Source organism: Panthera pardus, unplaced genomic scaffold (genome assembly GCF_024362965.1).
Source record: "Panthera pardus isolate Hobbes unplaced genomic scaffold, ASM2436296v1 HiC_scaffold_12, whole genome shotgun sequence".
Classification (NCBI taxonomy): Eukaryota; Metazoa; Chordata; class Mammalia; order Carnivora; family Felidae; genus Panthera; species Panthera pardus.
This window is the reverse complement of record NW_026526677.1, coordinates 10,506,661-10,528,208: the sequence shown is the minus strand read 5'-3', so window position 1 is coordinate 10,528,208 and position 21,548 is coordinate 10,506,661. Positions and strand designations below refer to the sequence as shown.

General features: G+C 55.7%; 1 protein-coding gene across 5 annotated transcripts in view; it reads left to right on the top strand.

The window, feature by feature from the left end:
• CD6 (CD6 molecule) overlaps positions 1 to 21,204 on the top strand; it is a 40,563-nt gene extending 19,359 nt beyond the window's left edge. Inside the window, exons 2-13 of one of the 5 annotated variants that reach the window (XM_019414565.2) lie at positions 8,280 to 8,348; positions 9,425 to 9,772; positions 10,568 to 10,879; positions 11,609 to 11,911; positions 13,102 to 13,167; positions 15,309 to 15,449; positions 15,788 to 15,886; positions 16,934 to 17,056; positions 18,755 to 18,826; positions 18,924 to 19,178; positions 19,482 to 19,583; positions 20,113 to 21,204. In XM_019414565.2, the coding sequence (XP_019270110.2) occupies positions 8,280 to 8,348; positions 9,425 to 9,772; positions 10,568 to 10,879; positions 11,609 to 11,911; positions 13,102 to 13,167; positions 15,309 to 15,449; positions 15,788 to 15,886; positions 16,934 to 17,056; positions 18,755 to 18,826; positions 18,924 to 19,178; positions 19,482 to 19,583; positions 20,113 to 20,177 (1,955 nt within the window). In that variant the 3' untranslated portion in view covers positions 20,178 to 21,204. Of the gene's footprint in view, positions 1 to 8,279; positions 8,349 to 9,424; positions 9,773 to 10,567; positions 10,880 to 11,608; positions 11,912 to 13,101; positions 13,168 to 15,308; positions 15,450 to 15,787; positions 15,887 to 16,933; positions 17,057 to 18,754; positions 18,827 to 18,923; positions 19,179 to 19,481; positions 19,602 to 20,112 lie in introns of all 5 variants that reach the window. The other 4 variants (XM_019414564.2, XM_019414569.2, XM_019414568.2 and 1 more) reach the window with 4 other exon arrangements.
• Positions 21,205 to 21,548: the final 344 nt, after the last annotated feature.

Sequence of the window (21,548 nt, the reverse complement as noted above, 5' to 3'; positions counted from 1 at the left end):
GGAGCTGGTGGGGAAGGGGCAGGGGCAGCTCGTGGCTCAGCCGGCAGACTTGTGTCCTCCGTGTTAGGAGGGCAGTGGGACAAATGCCATCCCAGGGGCCTCTGCCCCAGGAAGGATGGTCTCCTCACGGTGGCAGCTCACCCTGGGAGTCAGGGCCCCTTTAGGAAATCAGCCCCCGGAAGCTGTACCACCATTATGGGGGGAGCTTTCATGTCTGAGTTCAGGGCTTGCTGAGCGGTGCAGAGGTGGAAGGAGTTTGGGAGATCCCCTGGCTTGTCAGAGCTCCCTGCCCCCCCCCACTCCACTCCCCCCCAACCACTCCCCTGCCCCCAGCACTGTCACTGAAGCCGAACCAGGACCCTGGATTCCAACCAGTGGAGTAGAGCGGTTGAGAGTGTGGGCTGTGGAACCAGAGAGCCTGGGTCCAAATCCCAGCTCCGACATTTTCTCACCGTGTCGTCTTGGGTAAATTACAAAACGTCTTTGTGCCTCAGTGTCCCCACTTTGTGGGCTTGCTGTGGGAATGAAATGAAATTAAATGAGTTCTTCTAAAGTATTGGAAGGGGCGCCTGGGTGGCTCAGTCAGTTAAGCATCTGATTCTTGGTTTTCGCTGGGGTCACGATCTCATGGTTCATGAGTTCAAGCCCCGAATCAGGCTCGGCGCTGACAGTACAGAGCCCTCCTAGGATTCGCTCTCTCTCCCCCTCTCTCTCTGCCCCTCTCCCACTTATGCACGCGTGCTCTCTCTCTCTCTCTCAAAATAAATAAACTTAAAAAAAAAATAGTAAGGGCAGGGCTGGGTCTCCTGTCCAAGCCTGTGGATGCAAGGCCCATGTTCTCCCCCACATCGTGCTGTCTGATGCAAATATGATGTGAGCCACATTGGTCATGTTAAATTCTCCTGTAGCCACATTTTAAAAAGTGAAAACAGATGAAGTGAACATAATGATATATTTTACTGAACCCATATGTCCAAAATATCATCTCAACATGCTGTCAATATACAAAGTTATTAATGAGCTATTTCACAGTCTACTTTTTTTCTTACCAAGTCTTCGAAATATGGTGTATACTTGGCATTTAAAGCCCATCTCAGTCTGGACCCTAAAGTTTCATCAGCAGCACTTGATCTGTACTCAGATTTCATAAAATTCGCTATGGCAAAGGTAGATTCACGGATCTAAGCAGCTCGAACGGTTTTTGAAGTTTTCCAACGACTGGATCGAATTATCAGTTTGCAAGATGAAGTTTAAACGAATTGCATTAAATAAAATGAAAATTGCAACCATACCGGACAGTGCAGCACAACACAGTTCTCCATTTTGGACAAAAGGATCTCTAACATCTCCAGATTTCTACTCCTCTTGCCGCATTTATACATACGAACTCTTTGCATATGATGAACCGCCCCCTGTAATGACAGACTGAGAGCACAGGACACATTTTCCATTTATATCGATAGGATATTGGAAGCACGATGTAGTGGTTTAAGAGTGGCTTCTCAAGCCAGACTGCCCAGGCTCTACGCTCGCCTCTAATGCTGACCAGCGGGGTGGCCGTGGGTGATTTGCTTAACCTCTCTGTGTTGCAGTTCTCTCTGTGATGACACAGGGAGGCTAATAGTTCCCACTTCATAGGATAGTTTCAGGATTCGAATAGATACTACATGGGATTAAAGCGCATTGATAATACTCATCATCTCTGGGGCATACAGTGAGTGTTCATTAGAGTTGTCTTTCATTATATATTTTATCTAATTATAATGAAAGGATCGAAGGACTTAAAGAGACCAGAAAGCTATCAGTCTGTTGTCTTGTAAGTGAGAAAACAGGTCTGGAGTATAAAAGACCCATCCGAGGTGACACAGAAAGTTAATGATAGAAATCAGCCCGGACCCACCTCCTCTAACACTCAGCCCCGGTGTGACCCCTCCACTCTGTCCCCAACAATCCTGACATTTACCAGAGAAGAAACGCCTTGACCCACGGAGCACACGAGCTCTTTGTTTCGCCTCCAGGCGTGAGTGTGGCTCTGGCTGACACGGCCACACTGGCCACGTGATCTGCCAGACCCTCTCCACAGGCTCAGGTGAGCGGAATGAGTGGACAGCTGGCTTCAAACTCATTGTGGGGGCACCTGGGTGGCTCAGTCGGTTAAGCGTCCAACTTCGGCTCCGGTCATGATCTCGTGGTTCATGAGTTCGAGCCCCGCGTGTCGGGCTCTGTGCGGACAGCTCTGCCCCTCCCCCACTTGGGCTCGCACTCTCTCTCTCTCTCTCTCTCAAAAAGAAACGAACACTAAAAAAACTCATTGTATTAGTACCGCGAGCCAACCACATGTTCTTCCCAAAAAAAGGCCCGCTTGTTTCTTTGGAGACCTTTAATTTTTAATTTGTCGTAGAAGATTTTAAAAATTTAAAGCAACCAAAAGAGAGAGAAAACAACAAAACTCACCGTATGGGCATATTTCCTGTTAGTGTTTTTATTTTTCCTATGCTTTTTTTTTTTTTCTGTAGTAGAGATCACATTTCATTTATTTATATCCTTTTAGCATCTCTTCTGGGCAAGGCACTGTGCCAAGTGCCGGGGATATGGAACATCCCTGTCCCTGTGACCCTTAGAATCTAGCGGGCCTGATGGGAATCAACAGCACATCACTAAAACCACCGTAACTGCATGCAACTGGGGCCACGGAGGGAAAAAGTCCAGGGTTCAAGGAGAGGACAGAATGGGGGACCGAACTCGGGCTCCCTCTGGGTCTCAGAAGACCTTCAGAAGCTTAAAACCGGGCTGGGTGGGGGCGGGGGCCAGAGGGGAGAGCCCAAAGTATTTGTAGTTTTCCCCACATCATTAAAAACTCTTTGTGAATATCTTTTTGCAAATATTTTTATTGTTGATCCTCCTAACCGATCCGCCAGTTGCTTTTAGACAATTCAGTTGTCCCCAGTTTAGAGGACTGTAAATTTTTTTCTTATTAGAAACAAGGGAAGGGAAGGCTTTGTCTAAAGTGTGTCGTATATTTTCATGTTCACGGTGAGCCTGCACTGGGGGTCTTTCTTGCTCCCATCTTACAGAGGGAATGCCCGAGGCTCAGAGAAGTTAAATGATTTGCCTGAATCTCACAGTTAGCAAAGGACTCGGGGGCACCTTGGTGGCTCGGTCAGTTAAGCCTCCGATTCTTGATTTAGGCTCAGGGCATGATCTCACGGTTCGTGAGTTCGAGCCCCGCATCGGGCTCTGCGCTGGCAGCACGGAGCCTGCCTGGGATTCTCTCTCTCCTTCTCTCTGCCCCTCCCCCACTCACACTCTCTTAAAAGGAAAAAAAAACAACAACAGAAAAGGGCTCAGGTGGAGAAAGGAATCTAGAACTTTCCAATTCTGACACATGGTCTCTAATCTCTATGGAGTATTCCAGATTATTTCTTTAGGACAGGTTTCCAGAAACGAAATGACTGGATCAAAAGGGCTCTGCTGCTGTTGTTCTCAAGGCCGTTGACGTGAGCTCATGACACTTTATACTGATGTTAAAAAGAAAACAATGTGCTTGTGACAGGCGACACATGCTCCCCTCCGCGCGCTGGTTCTCTCTGTGGGCCCCCTCCACGTACGTGGCTGTAGCCCTCCGTCTCCACCCTGCCTTCCCCCAAACCCCGGCCCTGCACCATCGTCCTCTCGGCAAACACTTATTATGTCTATGCTTTTCTCGGCACATCTTTGGAGCCTTCAGCTGGTGTTTCTCTCACCCCGTGTGCCGGGCGTGCCCAGGGCGGTGTTCTGGTGACCCCGAAGGGGCCTGACAGCTCCCCTCCCCCACTTGCTCTGACACTGGGCCGGCCAGCTGGGCCTCGGCCTCTCCTTCAGGGTCTACGCCTCTTCCCTTTCCATGTCCCCCAGCTCTCCAAGCCCCGGGGTGTCCCACGGGCCTGGGTGACACAAGAGGAGGACAAGTGTCTCTCAGCCTCCAGGCAAGGTGACTCTTCATTTTTCCTGTCCTCAGTCGCCTACATTTCACGTTCCCTTGGCATCTTCCCCTGGCTACCCTGTCCAGGGTCCTGGCCTGTTCTGCTCGGGCCGGCCGGAAAAGCTGCTGTCCGTCGTCCTGCGCTGGGGGGGGTAAGTTTTTCTCCCCCCGGTCGGAGCCCTCCCCTCCATCTCTCATCCCTGTGGGTCCATACTTTTGCAGAACGGGGAGGGGCGCACAACTCAAGATGATTTTGTGGGGCACACAGCATAACCGAGTTTAGTATCCAATAACACGGAGCCGCGTGGGAAGAAAAAGATTTAATTATTTCAATGATTTTCTCTTCGAGGCTCTGTCATTCTTTCTGAGCCTATCAAAGAGACCGTCTTTATTCGATGATGACGCGCCTTTTAATATTTCTTATGCGGCTTTCCTTTTAGTACACTTAGTTTCGCAGTTAGCTTCCATTTGGGGCACGCCGTACTAAAAGTCCATTTGGCTCTATATTTGCTATATATTTGGCTCTATATTCGCTAAGTTTGCGCACGTCTACCTCGGTACCTGATTTTATAGAAATGGATTCATACCACCCATGGTTTTCTAAATACAGCCTTTTATCTCCTTCTTTCCTTGTCTGCTTTCTCTCTCTCTCCCTCTCTTCTCCCACCAGCATAAGGCTCGGCCCCAGGACCAGTTACAAAATGTGAAGGGCCCCCCCCCAGTGCAATAGAAAAATGTAGAGCCCCTTGTTAAAAAACTATTAAGAATTTCAAGATGGAGACAGCACTAAACCACGTCCAGGGAACCTTCTGGGTTGGGGGCCTGTGAATGCACAGGTCACACGCCCATAAATCTGGCCCCCTCTGTCTCTCCCCCCACGCTCTTCCCCATGTCCATAGAATCGTACCAGTTCATAAAAGGTGTTTTTTTTTTCTTTTTGGCCATCGCTTTACCAAAATTGTATCACATTACACCTCCTTCCCTGCATCTTGCTTCCTTACTCAACACAGGATGGAAACCCCTCCAACCAGTGTGTCCATTTCATTCTTTATAAAGGCGGCATCAGAGGACATGCTGTAAATGGGCCATAATTCATTCCATTTCCCCAACGAATGAGCATTCACTCTGCGTCCAGTGATTAGCCATCCAAGACACTGCAATCCACACTTTTATAGTTGAGTATCTTAATGTTGTAGAGCAGATTCCCGGGAAAAGGTAACGGTTCCTTTTCAAATAAATTTACTCCAGCAAAAAGTGAATCAAATGCAAAGAAAAGTGTGAGACGCAGGACCAGACAAAGGCAGCAATGATGCCTGGGACGCACCGGTGCTACGTTGGGCCCCGCGTGCCAGCCGAGGCCTGGATGCAAGGAGGGTGGGAGGGAAATTCTTCGTTTGTTCCTACAGGCACAGGACTCAGAGAACACAAAAGCCAGGATCCCTTCTTGGGATTGGGGGCAGGAAAATGCCTGGGACACAGAAAACAAACCCTTGAGAATGAATAAACTGCCTTGGTGACAGCTGTCGTTAAAGCTGGCAGGTCTAGGGGCGCCTGGGTGGCTTAGTCGGTTGAGCGTCTGACTTCTACTCAGGTCATGACATCACGGTTTGTGAGTTCGAGCCCCGCGTCGGGCTCTGTGCTGACAGCTCCCAGCCTGGAGCCTGCTTCGGATTCTGTGTCTCCTTCTCTCTCTGCCCCTCCCCCACGTGTGCTCTGTCTCTGTCTGTCTCTCAAAAATAAATAAATGTAAAAAAAAAAAATAAAACCTGGCAGGTCTACTCACTCCTCCATCAGCCAATCAGCAACCACGGGGTTGGACAGCCTGGGACACAGGGCTGGTTCAGCTTTGAGCCTCGCCCTCCAGGGTTTTCTGGTCTAGCAGAAAGCATGTGTGTTTTTGCACATGAGAGAGTGGTTTCCCAGACCCAGAGAGACACACGCAGTCGATCTAGGGCCCTCCACACACACACACACACACACACACACGCACACACACACAGACGCTTGCACACAAATGGTCACAACCACACACTCACACACCCACCACAATCACAAGCACATACACGCCCCAGCCAACACCCCATTCCCCACCCCGGGCCCTGGCATACACACACACGTATTGAAAACTGTTACTCTGTGGCACTGGGACCCTTGCTGTGGGAACCGGGATTCTGCAGTCCTAACCTCGGGGCGTCTGGATCCTGGTTCTGAATATTCCATTAGCCACAGAGTTTGTGCTCTGAATTCTGAGTCGTTTCCCTCCCCGGGGGTCAGGCCGGGCAGCCAAGCAGGGAGCTGGCAAGGACAGGCAATTCTAGGCCTGATTACTTTCTGTCTGAGTGATGGAGTGGCCCACATGGGTGCCTACAGGAGAGCTGTGTCTGCAGGCCTGAGCGTTGGGTGCGCCTGCGCGCACGGCTGGGTACGAGTCCGGAGAAGCTTCTCAGAATATGTAGCAGCCGTGCCTGAGTCTGCAGCCCCTAGATCAGTCAGGCCAGGCCAGGCTGGGCCGGGGTAACAAACATAGGGTGAAATCTTCATGGCTTACCCCAGCAAAGGTTCACTTCTGGGTTTTTTGGTTTTTTTGGAGGGTTTGCGTATGTTTTTTCGGAGGGGGCACCAGGATGTGAACCGGAAAAAAGGTTTACTTCTTACACAAAATTCCAGTTGGGTCCGCATTTCCCTCCATCTTGTGGTTGCATCAGGGCCTCCAATACTGGGTCAAAAGAGAAGAAAGAGAAGGAAGGGACGAAGGAGGCTCGCTGCCTCTTCCCCACATCGGCCCATCAGTGAGCACACGTCCTTCTGAATGCAGGGGAGAGACCCTGAATGCAGGGGTGCTCCTTTGGGAGCACAGCGGCCCTGGCCACAGCCCTCCCTTTCTGCGTCTGCAAACTGGAATATCCCTGCCCAGCACAGAGTCCATTCCTCGGAGACTATTCAAATCCAAGCTCTGCTTTTTGCTCAGCTGGGGCGGGGGTGCCTCGGGCCAATATCAGTCAGGGTCCCAACAGGAAACGGGAGGCGCTTTCAAAATAGGAGACTTTGAAGGGGCTTATTTACAAAAAGACTATTTACAGGGGCGCCTGGGTGGATCAGTTGGTTAAGCATCTTCAGCTCAGGTCATGATCTCAGTTTGTGGGTTTGAGTCCCGCGTCGGGCTCTGCACTGACCGTGTGGAGCCTGCCTGGGATTCTGTCTCCTTCCCTCTCTGCCCCTCCCCTGCTTGTGTGTTCTCTCTCTCTCTCTCTCTCTCTCTCTCTCTCAAAAATAAATAAACATTTAAAAACACACAGAAAAACAAAAAGACTATTTACAAAGGATAAGGTAAGCAAGAACCAGAAGTGGCTGAGCTGTTGCCACTCTGGACCCAAGGAGACAAGACCAGGGAGTGGTCAGTGAGACCTGGAAGGAGAGAGTCAAGGACAGGAGGAGCCAGGGGAATAAGCACCTACCACTCCACGCTCCTCCCTCCCTCCTACCTCTGCTGGGGCTCCCCGTTGGCTGAGCCAAGCAAAAGCTAAAGGGCCTAGGGAGATGCTGATTTAGCCCAAACAGGTCAGCCCCCAGGGGGCCAAGAGGACAGGGCTCTGGAAAGACAAAGGGGTACCATCTGGGCCAGGCGATTGGTTTCTATTCTTTGGGCCTCCCTTTCCCAATTTGTAAAAAGCAAACGCTAATATCTACCTCACTGCCTGTTTGGAGGAAAATGGAATACTATCTGCGAGGACCTTGCATAACTTCAGCCTTTGGCAAATGTTAGTTTCTCCGCATCTGAAAGCTCCGCAGTCTGATGGTCCCGCCCCCCTATGCCACCATTACCCAGAAGCCTGGTGTGAGTTTCTCAAACAGGTTTTCCAAACAACAATGTTCTTCCTGACAATAACTCCCATTTGAGCTTCTTCTGTAGGTCTAGTATTTTATAGGTATTGACTCCTTTTCGCCTCACAATACCTGCCTAAGTGCTATTGCCAACAAACTGGGACTCTGACCCAGAGAGGGTAGTAGCCCATCCACGGTCACTCAGCCAGGAAGTGTGTCCCCAAAGCCCCCAGTCACTCCTCCCTGCTCTACTCTGATGTCTGAGCACGTTTGCACAATTCAAAGGGGAAGTGGAAAATGCCCCAGAAGAAAGCTTGAGAATTTCCCTACCCTGAATGGAGGCAACTATGCCCAATGCCCAGGGCCATGTCGTATCAAGGTCCCCACGTAGCCACAGAAACTGGCTCCAGAAAGTGTCTCCTGTCCTTGAAGGCACCTCTGTGCCCTCTACCTCTGTGCTCACTCACCCACCATGGCCGCTGCTGGTTAATTTCAGGTCACCCGTCTCCAACCCCATCCGGCCAGCCCAACACCAGCAGCACAGAGACCCAGCCCTTGGAGTCAGGTAAGGAAACAATCTTTCTGGGGTGCACAGCCAGCTTTCTGAGACCAAGCAGGGGGTGTCCTGAGTGATGGGGAAAGGAAACAGACTTTTAGGGTATCAGGGAGGCTCCCTAACTTCCTGGCTCAGTGCCTGAGTCCTAGCATCACCTTCCCTCTGAGATCTTAGAACTGTCATCTTTGAAAGGCCACTGATAAAATGTCACATATGCTTGGGGCACCTGGGTGGCTCAGCCCATTAAACATCTGACTCTCGATCTCGGCTCAGGTCTGGATCTCAAGGTCATGAGTTCAAGCCCCACGCTGGGCAAGGGGCTTACCTTAAAATAAAATGTCACGTATGGGTGGTCAAAATGTTCAGTAAGCATTTTAAGGAGACTTGCTGAGAACAAGCTGAAGAACTCTTAGTTGGGGGGGTGTGGGTTCTGCCAAGTGGGTCCTTGATTAACTTAATACATATTAAGCACCTACTCTGTGCAAAGCTGTGTGCTATCCTGAGGGTGCAGTCCTGGGCAAAAATAGGCAGGTGACTCCCCAAGGACGGTGTCTGGGTTACCACTATCCCAAGAAGCCCGTCTTCAACCCCATATCCATCCTCCAGGGCTTCAAGGTCATGATGGCGGCCTCAATGGTAACCCTCAGAACAGCAGAGGAGCCTAAGAGTGGACGCATGGCATCCACAGTACAAGGGCAGGGCCTGGCACCCAGAACTCTGCCCTTCCTCCCCACAAGGGTGCCCTGAGGACAGGGGCAAGAGAGGGAGGTTTGTGGGGACTGGACCCCTGGTTCTCTGTCACCCTAGATGGAACAAAGGCATCCTAACCTCTACAGTCACCCTCAGCCCCCGTCTCCTGACTCTAAGGAGAACCAGGTCAGGCCCCAAAGGGGGATTGGGGATGAACCAGCCCAGCCCCATTCTGCAGATGGGAAGGCTGAGGCCCAGAGCCCAGGAGGGTATAGTCTGAGGTAACACAGCAGGTCAGCGGTGGAGCCCCTGGAAGCCGCCGCCCCCCACTGCCATCCCTGGGATCTGCAGAGTCCCAATCGGTGGAGGTCTCAGCTGGCGTCTGGCACTTCCAGGAGAGCCGCTCGGGATCCGCCTGGTGAATGGGAGCAGCCACTGCAGCGGGACGGTGGAGGTCTGGATCCGGAAGTCGTGGGAGCCCGCGTGCGGGGCGTTCTGGAACCACAATGCCACTGAGGCCGCGTGCCGCGCGCTGAGCTGCGGCGGGGCGGGGGCAGCCGTCCAGCCCACCCTGACGCCCTCAGAGCTGCCGCCTGGTCCAGGCGCGGGGAACGCCAGCGAGGCCCCGAACGCCACACTGGCCCTGGCGCCCGCCGTCCTGTGCAGAGGGCCCGAGTGGCCACTCTGCGACGTGGTGGAGCGTCCGTGCGACAGCGACAGGCCAGCTGAGGTCACCTGCGCAGGTACAAGTAAACCGCCACCTTGGCCCTGCCTGCCCTACCCTCAGGCCTTCAAGCCATTGTCCCTCACTCCTGTCCCCAGCCCTGGCCACTGGACCCAAGGCCTGCCCGCCGGACCCTCCTTTCCCCCACCCCCCACCCCACCCCCCGCCGCCCGCCACCGGCCACCCACCACCAATGCAAGCACAGCTGGCTCCCACACTGGAGGACTGCAGCACTGTCTCATTTCCAGCTCTGAGCAAGTCCTCAGATCTGGACTTGCTCTGGACTCCCCCTACTAGATCTCCAGCTCCGCCACTGTGGTCCCCAACCTGACCCCTTGGCTCCCCAATCCTAACTGGGTCTCTAGCCCTTACCTACTGGTCCCGCCTCTGCTTTCGCTCAGGACCTCTATCTCTGCCCCTACCTCCCATGTGCATAAATATGCCACGTTCCCTGTGTCCCTTAGCAGCACGGCTCTCCAGCCCCGAGGACGGCCTGCTCTTCGGGCTCCGCTCACCAGGCCTCTAGCCCCACCCACCAGCCTGCAGCTCCGCCCACCCAGTCCGCAAGCCCACAGATTTCCCCTGTCCCGCCCACCAGGTTACTAGCCCCTCCCACCGGCCCCATAGCCCACCCACAGGTCCTTAGTCCTGCGGAGTCCCCCACGTCTGCCCACTAGGTCCTCAGCCCTGACTGGGTTTTCCAGTCCTGCCCACCGAGCTACCAGCTCGTCTCATCGGATCCACCGCTAGGACCACCCTCTCCCCTCCCCCCACGCTCTTCCCAACCACCCACAAACCTCTTCTCCTTCCCCAGAGAACCGCGCGGTGCGGTTGGTGGGCGGCAGCGGTCCGTGCGCCGGCCGCGTGGAGATGCTAGAGCGCGGCCAGTGGGGGTCGGTGTGCGACGACACGTGGGACCTGAAGGACGCCCACGTGGTGTGCCGGCAGCTGAACTGCGGCTGGGCGGTCCAGGCCCTGCCCGGCCTGCACTTCGCGCCCGGCCAAGGACCCATCCACCGGGACCAGGTGAACTGCTCGGGGACCGAGGACCACCTGTGGGACTGCCCTGGGCTGCCAGGAAACGGCTACTGCGGTCACAAGGAGGACGCCGGCGTGCTGTGCTCAGGTGAGCCGGGGGTCATCTACCCGCACTTACTGGGAGCCGGGAGGGATGACCCCTGCCGGAGCGAGGTCGAGTCCTCGCAAATACGGGGACAAGCAAATAAGAGACAAGCACATAAGAGACAGGCAACATCGGAGGGAGAGAGTGACAAGCGCCCTAAGAAAGCAAGCCAGGTGGAGTTTAGAGGGAGACAGGACTCCAGAGTTGGAGGTTAAGCCTGCCCACCTCCTGGAGGAAGCCACATCGGTGGTGAGACTCTTCCCCGGGGCCAGCCGGTCACCGGGTTCAGAGCAGCAAGGGGAGCCGGACGGAGGAGGCTGTCAGCCTTCCAGATGAGGCCACGAAGCTCTGGTCCAGCCAGTGTTTCTTTCTACTTGGGCGCGGGCATGGGGGCTGGGGAGAAGCGGTCTTGGTAAATAGGGATTCTGACTCAGTAGGTGCGGGCAGGGCTGGAGAGTCTGAGTTTCTGACCAGATCCCACGCCACGCCGATGCTGCAGATCCACGGACCACAGTTTGAGTAGCAGAGCAGCATGGGCCAGTGTAGATGGCAGCAGATGATGTGTGGGCAGATATAGACGGGGAAGGACACGGATTCTGGAGACTGGTTGGCTGTAGGGTGTTTGCATCCATGAGCCAGGCCTGCTTGGGGGGGGGGAGCGGGGGGTTTCAGCCCAAAGGGTCCTGACCTGACTCTGCCCCCACCCCCACCCCCCGCACCTCTCCTCTGCAGAGCACCAGTCCTGGCGCCTGACTGGGGGCGCCGACTCCTGCGAGGGGCAGGTGGAAGTACATTTCCGTGGGGTCTGGAGCACAGTGTGTGACAGTGAGTGGTACTCCTCGGAGGCCCAGGTGCTCTGCCGGACCTTGGGCTGTGGGACCGTGGCCACAAGACTCCAGGGGCTGCCCCATTCCCTGCCGGGGAAAATGTACTACTCATGCAAGGGGGAGGAGCCCACCCCCTCCGATTGCTTCTGGAGGTTCAACAACCCCTATCTCTGCAGACAGTCGAGGGCAGCCAGAGTCCTCTGCTCAGGTATCCCTCCTCCCCACCCACCCCTACCTCACCTACCCCCGGATGTAGACTAGCGATTCCACCCGAATCTGAAGCCTGAGAACTGGTGGGCCAGGGACCACGGCTTGGACTAGGTTAGGAATGACAACTACTGGCCTTCCAGGGACCGTTGCCCTTACCATGCCCAGGGAGACACGGCTAATTAATCAGGGCACTCTTGCCCCCAGATTCCTCAATTCAGCCCCCAGATCGTGACGTCCAATATTTGGTGAGACATTCCTGCATGCTAAGCAATGGTCTCTGTTGACCGGAACTGGCTCAAGGACATGAAACCAACTGCTATCCCAGGGTTGGTGGCATAGAAGGATAACAGTGGGAGACACTAATAACATCAGCGACAGAGTCTGGGGCCCCGATCACGTGCCAGGCATTGGGGAGCACCCGGTACCTCTTATTTCCGCTAAGCCTCATTTCCTCACTAAGAATCGGACTCTGCCGTATTTCGCCAAATCTAAGGCGGCATCGGGAGGTCACGCTTATTATTTTATGTACCATAAAGGACAACAATGCTGCCAAAATAAACTCGTGGCACGCCATCCATTGTAACAATGGATGCCATCGCCCCAATTTCGGAGGTGTTAAACTATGACAAAGCCAGAGCGTTAGACCCAGAGAAACATGGCATTAGGCGTCGCGAGGGAGCTCAGACACCTGTCTACGAAGCCTAGCTCCACCGTTTACCCACTGGGGCGGGGGGGTTCAGTTCCATGACCGTGTGGTTGCCGATCCTTGCCCTTTCGCAGGGTAGCTGGGAAATCGGGTGATATCCACCGAGGGACTTTGTAAGCCCCGTCCCTTACCTGTCAAGCGATTATGATAGTGATCGTAATGTCGGCTTCCCAGCTCCCGAGGCCAATGTGAAGAACGAACCCAGGACTTGACAGAAAAAGAGATTTGGGGTCTGTAGCAGATTTTACAGAAAGAAAGGATCGTTCTTTTCTCATCAGCCTCTTACTCTAACCCAAGAAACTTCCCAGCATGAAGTTTCCTTAGTGTGGGGGGTGGGGGGTGGGAAAGGCAGGTTTTCTTACCCATATGCACCCCCAAGTTCCAGGTCACTTGTCTGTCTTGCTCAGTTTCTAACACAAGGACTGGCACACAGTAGGCGCTTGGTAATACGTGTTGAGTAAATGATCGGTGCTTTCTGACAGGCTCCCGAAGTCTGCTCAATCTGTCCACTTCCGAAGCCCCTGCAAGCGTTCAGCCGGTCACTGTGGGTGAGTGTCGCTGGGTGTGCGGTTTCTCAGGGAGGTGGGTGCACGCCTCCCACGTCCCCTACCTCCAGCCGATGGACTTGCCGCTCCCTCCGCCCCCTCCCTGTCCCCGGGCTCCATTCTGTGGGTGCTTTTGCCCCTCTCCTCTCCCCTCCCTGCCATGTAAGCTCCACAGCTCTCCCGAATCCTGGTATTTCATGGACAGGAGCCCACTCTCCTGTCAGGCAGGAGAACAGGGCTGGAGAGAGCCAGCGCTGACCTGGTCTGACACGGGCCAGTGGCAGCTCACAGTCAGTGGGTTGATAACATCCCGGGCACCGGTCCAGAGCTTTGCCATCATTAGTTCCCGGCCCTGTAATGCTCCTGGTGTCCCCATCGGGGAGGTCTCATTAGAGCCTTTACACGGAGAAAAAAGCTCGCGCTCACAGGATGAAGGCGCAGCCAGCCGGCATTTGGCCGGAGTTTGCATCCAAGGCTCTGATCTGAACCAGGCTTGGTCTGCCCGCCAGCTGTGTGTAGCTTGGCTGACTTCCAGGAAGACTCCTGAGGCTCAAAGCCCAGCCGTGTCCCCTGCTAGCTGGGTAATGTTGGGCTGAGTCTCTCTGAGCCTCAGATCCCTTGACTATAAAGTGGGGATGATAATCGCCGTAGCTTTCTCCTGGCATTGCTGTGAGTCTCCAGTGAATTCATTTTTCTAAAGCACTTAGAACAGGGCAGAGCACACGGTAAGCACTGCCGGAGCATTAGGTGTTCTCGTGATTAGTTAGTCCGGGCACGGAGCCCCTTGGCAACCCCGGGATAGGCGGGGGGCCTGGCCCAGGTTCACGGGCTGGGTGCCGTCCCCTGCTTCCACTGGAGGAAGGTGGACAGGGGCCTGGGGACGGAGTGGAGGGGCACTAAGTCCTGACAGACAACTGGCAATGGATGAAGGCACAGAGAGGGAATGGAACGCTGGGAAGGGTACGGGCTGTAGGGTGAACTCCTGCCAGGACCCCAGACACCCACTCGCATACTCCCTCTCTCTCTCTGAGGTCAAGGTGGGAAGCCTCATCAGCCTTCAAAGAGCAAAGAAAGGTCCACCTCCAAAGACCACACTCTAGCCCTTGGCCCCACAGCCCTGCCTTCAGCCTGTCCCTCTGGGCCCGAATTCACTGGTCTCTTCATGGCCCCTGCAGCCCAGCTTACACCCACTCTTACACCCACTTCCTGCTGCTAAACCCACCTCCCACCCTGGTTCAAGTCAAGCCCTTTGCAGATGCAGGGGAGGGGAAAAAATGAGAACAGGGAGAGGGTAATTTCTTGGCAGTGGGGAGCAGTCACTATGCCCAGCCAGGGGGTCAGGATGCTTGCATCCCACCAGCCCCCTGTGGTGCTGTCACTACCCTTCATCCAGCCCTGTGGCCTAACACCGAGGAGGAGATGAGTCCCATCTCTCCTCTCTCGAGGGCTCCAAGCACCTGCCTCATTATAGCCTCTTTGCAGGCTTTGGGTTCTTTTTTAGCAGGGGTGGCACCGAGAGAGGGGTGAAGACAGGAAGTCACATCAGGGCTGCGGAGCTGGGAGGTCCAGAATCACGGCCCTCACCTCTGCCCTCAGGGAGTACGTGTCTGATGGGAACAATGCATCCAGGGCACAGAAAGGACATCTCGCCCTCCTGATGGTCTGTTCGCTGCCAGAGGTGGCTCCACGTCACCTTCTCTGGAAAGCCAGCCTCGGTGTCCACCTCCCACCCTGCCCTACCCGAGAAGGCCCCTTGTAAGGCCTCATGCCTGCCCATACCTCCTTCCCAGTAAGCCTGGCGCCATATTGGATGAGTCAACGTGTTGATCTCCCCACTAGACAGTGGCCCTCAAGGCCTATGATGCCAATGTCGTATTTGTATCCCTAGAGCCTAGTGGGCACACAGTGGGCACTCAGTGATTACTGAGCGGGTGGCCAGGGGAAAGGCTCACTCAGCTAATTGTTCATTCAACATTTCTTGGGCACCTCCCAATATAAAGTGTCTAAAAGCAGATGGGGACATTCGGAAAAAAGAAGAGAGGAGGAAGATAAGTCCAAAAGGGAAGTAGGTCGGCTGCAGAGATGCTGGAGAGGCAAGAAGTCTATGTCCGTTCCTCTTTCTGATTTGGGGTTCTTGCTTCCAGAACCTACTACGATCCAGAAAGCAGAAGCCTGGAAATCGCGAGAACTAATGCTTTTCATCCTCTGCATCATTCTGGGAATTCTCCTCCTTGGCTTACTCATCTCCACAGCCTTCATCTTCTTGAAAGTTAAAGGAAAATACGGTAGGTGCAGAGTTCTTGGAGCCACAGGAAAGGCCCAGAGAGGGAAAGCAGCAGGCCTGAGGTGTGGCCTTCTCAGGGGGATGGGGGCCTCAAGGGACTCAGCAGAATGGAGCACCACCCAGCAATGGCCACCCAGCCCAGACCCCTGGGAGCACCTCCCGATGGGCAGGATTTTCCCAGCATGCCTGGCAGAAGCGGTCCATGGGAGGACTAGACTGCGTGCGTGCGTGTGGATTCGAGGGAGAGATGGGGAGAGAGGCATCTCCGTGAGAACAGGACCAGCTAGACCGGGAGAGACCAAAAAGTGACTTATAGCGTCTCTGCCTCTCCTCTCTCAGCCCTGCCCATTATGGTGAATGACCAGCACCCACCCACCACCACCCCAGAGGGGATCAATAGCTATCAAGATGTTCCCATCACCATTTCCAAAGAAGAAGGTACGATGTCCACCACCCTGGGAGTGAGGAAGGCTGGGGAGGACAGGAAAGGAATCCTTTTTTGGAGGGTCAGACCTGTGTAGGTCAAAGCAGCGTCCCAGTTGGAGATGAGACCTCAGTCAGCCCACTGGTGCCCGTGGGACCTTGAGCATGTCGTGCCTCGATCTGGGCAGAGGACCCTCCAAGGCAGCCGTTCTAGACTAGGCTTTAGAGTTCTGGAATAATACAGGGCATTTCTCAGAGGAAAGTTCTGCCCTGCTAATTGGCTGGTAGGTTTGTGATATTATCGCGTCTTTCAATAGCCTCAATCAGCCTTCCTGCAGAGCCCCATCCAGGTTTCCTGGAACATAATTTTATTTCATTTTTCTGAATGAAAAAAAAAATCAGATCAGTCATCCATCTTTTACAACGTAGGGATTTATACCTCTTGAAAGTCTTGTAAAGGAACTCGAGTTTCATTGCATTGCATTATGACTGCATTAAATCACCTTTATTTGAAAGCATTCGGTGACCGGAAAAGCAATACAAAACTCAGCCAAATTATATACATATTCTCTCTGCACGGTATCCGTGTATTTGAGAAGAGACTATGAATACAGAACTTAGCACACAAGTTGGGCCCAGAGCATTCGCTCACTGAATGTTATGGTCTCGAGGTTAAGAGCCACACTGCCCGCTTCTCTGGGCAAGGTGAGAACCTCCCTGTGCCTCAGTTTCTTCGGCTGTAAAAGAGGGACCGTAATGCACCTACCTCACAGAGTTGTTCCGAGAATCCAGACGAGATCATGTTTTAAATGTTAGAACAGCGCCTCACATGTAGTGACTGCACCTTCCTTGTGAAATAAACACGTGTTACTAGTTCCCCGTGTTTGAAGTGGGGGGGGGGGGGCTTGGAAAACCCAGGCTGGATGGGCTTGTACAAGATGGGCTACCCCGTGCTCTCCCTGCCGCTCTGTCTCTGGTCCCCCCCACCCACGCTCTCTGCTGCCTCTCCCTGCGCCTTTCTGCCCACCACTCCCCGGTGCCCCAACTCTGCTCTCTCCCCAGTTCCCAAGCTGCCCATCCAGGTCCAGGCCCTACCCCCCAAGGACTCGGACTCCAGCTCGGACTCAGACTATGAGCATTATGACTTCAGCGCCCAGCCTCCCGTGGCCCTGACCACCTTCTACAGTGAGTGCCTGGGCCCCCGAGGGCCCACCCGCCCCTACCAGGGAGAGGGCCCATGTGGCTGGGGACCCTCCGTAGGTTCCATCTGGTGACCCCTGCATGACATGGGTTGAATGCCCCTTCTTACCCACTGGATCCACTGCAGATGGTCCTACACTGAGGCTCTCACAATACTTTGTGACCCTAGAGACCTCTCCATGGCTCCAACTTCCTTCTTTCCCACGTTTGTCTCTGGCCACGCAGGGTCTTAAGACCCGCCCCTCGACATTCACCAGAAGGTGGCTGTGGCCGTGTTAGACAAGCAAGTCCAAGCAAGAGACATTCATTCAGATGGTTTCTCCCACACCCCTTCTGCGTCCCATTCTGCCCATCAACCTGGCACCCTCCCCTCCCTTCATGGGCAAGCCCAGCTTGAACCTCTCAGCCGGCTTTTCCAGCTTTCCTTCCCGCCTGCTGGGGATAGGACGAGGAAAGACAGTGCTTAAGGCAGGGCCCATGCAATGCTGGAGGTTAGAGCACAGAATCCCATGCCTATTGTGAAGTCCCTTGGGAGCTTGTCAAACCTTCCCCGGTTCTCCCCGGGACCCACCATATAAGCGACGATGAGAGTTTGGCTGTGTGTGATGGAGGTCCCCAAATGACAGCGTCCTAAGAAGTCGGCAGGGACCCAGCCTCCTCCTTTCTTGCCGCTGTGCAATCCCTAAGCTGTTGCCCTTGTCCACATGGTCCAGCGTGGCTCACTACAACATCCACATTCTGGGCAGCAGGAGGGGAAGGGAAGGTGGGGCATGCCCTACCCTAAAAGGCAGGATGCCAGAGATGCCCACATCACAGCCACCCACATCACCCCGGCTGGAACTTAAGCCCCACCCCCACCCCCCCCCCAGCTGTAAGAGAGGACGACAGACGAAACCTCTGTCCCAAGCAGTTGTGTGTCCAGATAAAGGCCAGAGGGGAGAATGGATATTGGGGACCACCGGTTGTCTGTGCCCCACCCGGCACACCAGGGCCAATGGGGTGGGAGGTGGGTGATTCCACTTCTGCTCTGTGCCACAAATCAGCATTTGGGAGCCACCGGGATGAGGCATCCTTAGAGCCCGGGATTCTGAGCCCAGGCACGTAAGAGGCAAGACCAGGAGTCCAAAATCCTGTGACATTGTGAAGGAAATTCAGGGGTACCGGTTCTGAGAGAGCTGATGGCAAGGTTTCAGACCCTCAAGTCCTTAAGACTCAACAAATCCACATCTCTCCAGTTCTGAAACAGGGAACTGGATGTAAGCAAGGCTTCCACTCCGGAAAGTTCTAGGTGCTCTTAGAAAGTTCTAGGTGCTCCTAGAAGGCACCGCCTGCCCCTTTCCTGCCCAGAGTCTCCAGGGCATGAGCGGAGAGCCCAGGACTCTTCCTATTTCCTTAAGGAGGAGGAGGGGCAGCTGGCGGGCCAGAGAGGCTCGAGGCACTGGGGTCTCTGGCCAGAAGCAGCCTGTCCCCGTGCTGGTTAGAGATTGAGGTTTGGGGTCTGGCTGGACAAGAGCCTGGGGTGTGATGGGAAATTCTAAGCCCCTCGGTACCCCTGGGCTTGTCCTCCTCCACTGCTCGGCCTCGGGGCCCCCTCCCAAGTCCCGAGGCCCACCCACCCCTCCTCCGGGCTCCCAGGACCAGGAGGTGGACCTTCACCCCTCCTCACCACCGCTCTGCTTCTAGATTCCCAGCGGCACCGGGTCACGGAGGAGGAGATCCAGCAGAGCAGGTTCCAGATGCCTCCCCTGGAGGAAGGTGAGTCGGTGATACGGGATGTCGGCCCCGACCGAGTTGAAAGCCCCCTTGGTGCATTGCCGCTTCTTTCCTCACCATCCTCCCTTTCCTGGCCCAGGACTTGAAGAGACGAGTGCCTCCCAGGTCCCACCCGCCAGGGCTGGACACTACATCGCAGACACGCCCTCCCTGGGCTCTCAGCGCCACCCAGGAAGCAACAGGGGATCCAGCACGTCCTCCGGGGAGGATTACTGCAACAGCCCCAGTAGCAGGCTACCTCTGTGGACCCCTCAGGTGTTTTCTACAGAGAGGAGCCCCTTCTTGGAGCAGCCCCCGAACTTGGAGCTGGCTGGCTCCCAGGCTACCTTTTCAGGTAAGCTGGGCCCAGGAGGACTCTGCGTGTACCCCAGCCTCCCATCCCGTAGCCGGCCTGGCTGGAGGAAGCGTGCAGCCGGAAGCCCTGAGCCAGGCTGAGTTCGGGATCCCGGCCCCAGCCCCGCAGCCACTCGCTGTGTGACCTTGGGCAAGCCTCCACCCCTCTCCGGACCTTCATTTTCTTATTCGTGGTCAAGCCAGGGACTTCACTCTTGTGAGTCGGGAGGGCCTCCTAGCCCTGGCAGCTCGTGAGCTGGCTGTCCCCAGGCAGAGAGTGACCGGCTCTGGGGCTTTCCGGCAGGGCCCTCGGCTGACGACAGCTCCAGCACCTCCTCCGGGGAGTGGTACCAGAACTTCCAGCCGCCGCCCCAGCCTCCCTCGACGGACCAGTTTCAGTATCCAGGTGCCAGCGGCAGGGGAGGTGGGTCCCGGAAGGGGGGGATGGTCAGGGGCAGCGGGTGCACGCGTAGGGGGAACTCTGGATCCATCGGATCCATTGGCCCAAGGGGAAAAGGAAGGAAGTAAAATGAGGAGGTGGGGAACATGGATGGGGATGAGACAGAGAAAGACTCAAAGAGTGCCTCGAGAGGAAGTGAGCTCCCCATTAGCGGAGGCATTCAAACAGAAGTGGCCGATGGTCCCTTGGGGGGGACACTGAGGTGGCAAGCGTCTGCCAGCACTCAGTCGCCCAGCACTTCCTGTGCAAGCTTGGGGACTGTAGCCCTACACCGCACAGACGAGGCTCTGCCTTCTGGGCTGACAGGCCAGCAAGGGAGCTGGCCGCGACCAAGAGCATACAACGGGAGTCTCATCACTGCACACCGCCCGGCATCACAGGGGAGGGGGCGGACTCGGACCCGCTCGGCTCTGTCCCATGGGGCAGGAGGGGCGGTGACGAGCCTCCCACTAACCCGAGCCCCCTGGCCACACAGGATCCCCCACGCCCCAGCCTGGTTCCACTGGCAATGAGGACTATGACGACATCGGGGCATCCTAGGCCGGGCCCACGAGAGGCTCCGGCGACTCCCTTCCGCTGGACTCCTGCTCTCCCTGCCCCCGCTCTCCCACCCCGTCCTCCCAGCTCGCCACCCCCCCCCCCAGGGGGCTGAGAAGCCTCCCCCGGAGAGATGCAAGGAAAGCCCTCACCTTGCACCGCTCAGTCTCCGTCCATCAAACAGAAGCTGCTGGCCCAGCCCTCCCCCGGCCCCAAACAGCCACAAGGTGGAGGGTGCTGCCTCGGAGAGGTGGTGAGCTCTCCGTCTCAAGGATGAACGAGCCGCCTGGGCCACCTCTCAGCAGGCTGCAAGGAGGGGCTGAGCTGAATGACTCCTGAGGCCCCTTCGGGTCCTCAGGCGTCTACGATGCGTTTGCTTCCCCGGGTTCTCAGACGACTCCGGGTCCAGAGGTGCTGAGAGAACAGAAACAGGCCCCGTCCCAGCGCTGCCCAGGGAAGCCCCACGTGCAGGGGCTGCTGGGCTGCTTCGGCAGGTGGATTCTGGGGCTGGGGGTGGCACACCCACTGGCCCAGGTTGGCAAGGGCCCGGGCATGGAGTCCAGCCTTCCTGGGAACCGCCAGCTGACCGCCAGCAGGACGACTGCCCCTCCCCCATGACCAAGGTGCTGGCGCCCGCAGCTAGCCCTGCCTCTAGAGACCCTTGGAGCCCACCGGGGCACAGCCCTGCTCTGCGGTGACTGTCCCTGGACAGAAGATCCTTATTCTAAGCTTCCCATGGCTTACGACGATGGCCCTAGCCCAGCTCCCCCATAGACCCAGAGCTGGGCGCCAGTGCCCACGGCAGCAGGAGGGGCCCAGAGGCTGTGCAAAGTACCTCGCACCCATCTGTCTGCTTGGATTGCTGGGAGCTTCCCGAGGAGCACGGGAATATACAGTGTCACACCCAGAGCCACAAACACGTCCCGGCAGCCTCCAGAGAGAGGCCCGAGGGCTTGGGGCCGGCTGCTGGTGTTCCTAGGGTCCTGAGATTAAAGTAATTGCTGAATAAAAATGGGGCATTGAGTGACAAGTCCTTGAACTCTCACTCGCGTGTGTGTGTGTGTGTGTGTGGAGGGCGGGACAAGGTGGACACAGACACCCGTGAGGGAGGTCAGTGGCTGCGTCCCTCTCTTCTCTGCCCCACTCGGCCGGCGCTGGCTCAGTAGCTCCACGGGTTTCCAAGACAGGGTCATGTGATTGACGCTCAGAGCTGCCGCCTGGCAAAGAATCGCTCCCAGGCCCGGGGGAGTTGAAATGAGCGTGGCATATGCCCGGAGGGGATGGGTTGTGGAGTGGCTTCGTACAGAGGAATCCTTTTCCTCCGTCGGCCCAGAGGCCGTGATTTGGGCCCAGTGGCAAGGGCCAGCGGCCGGC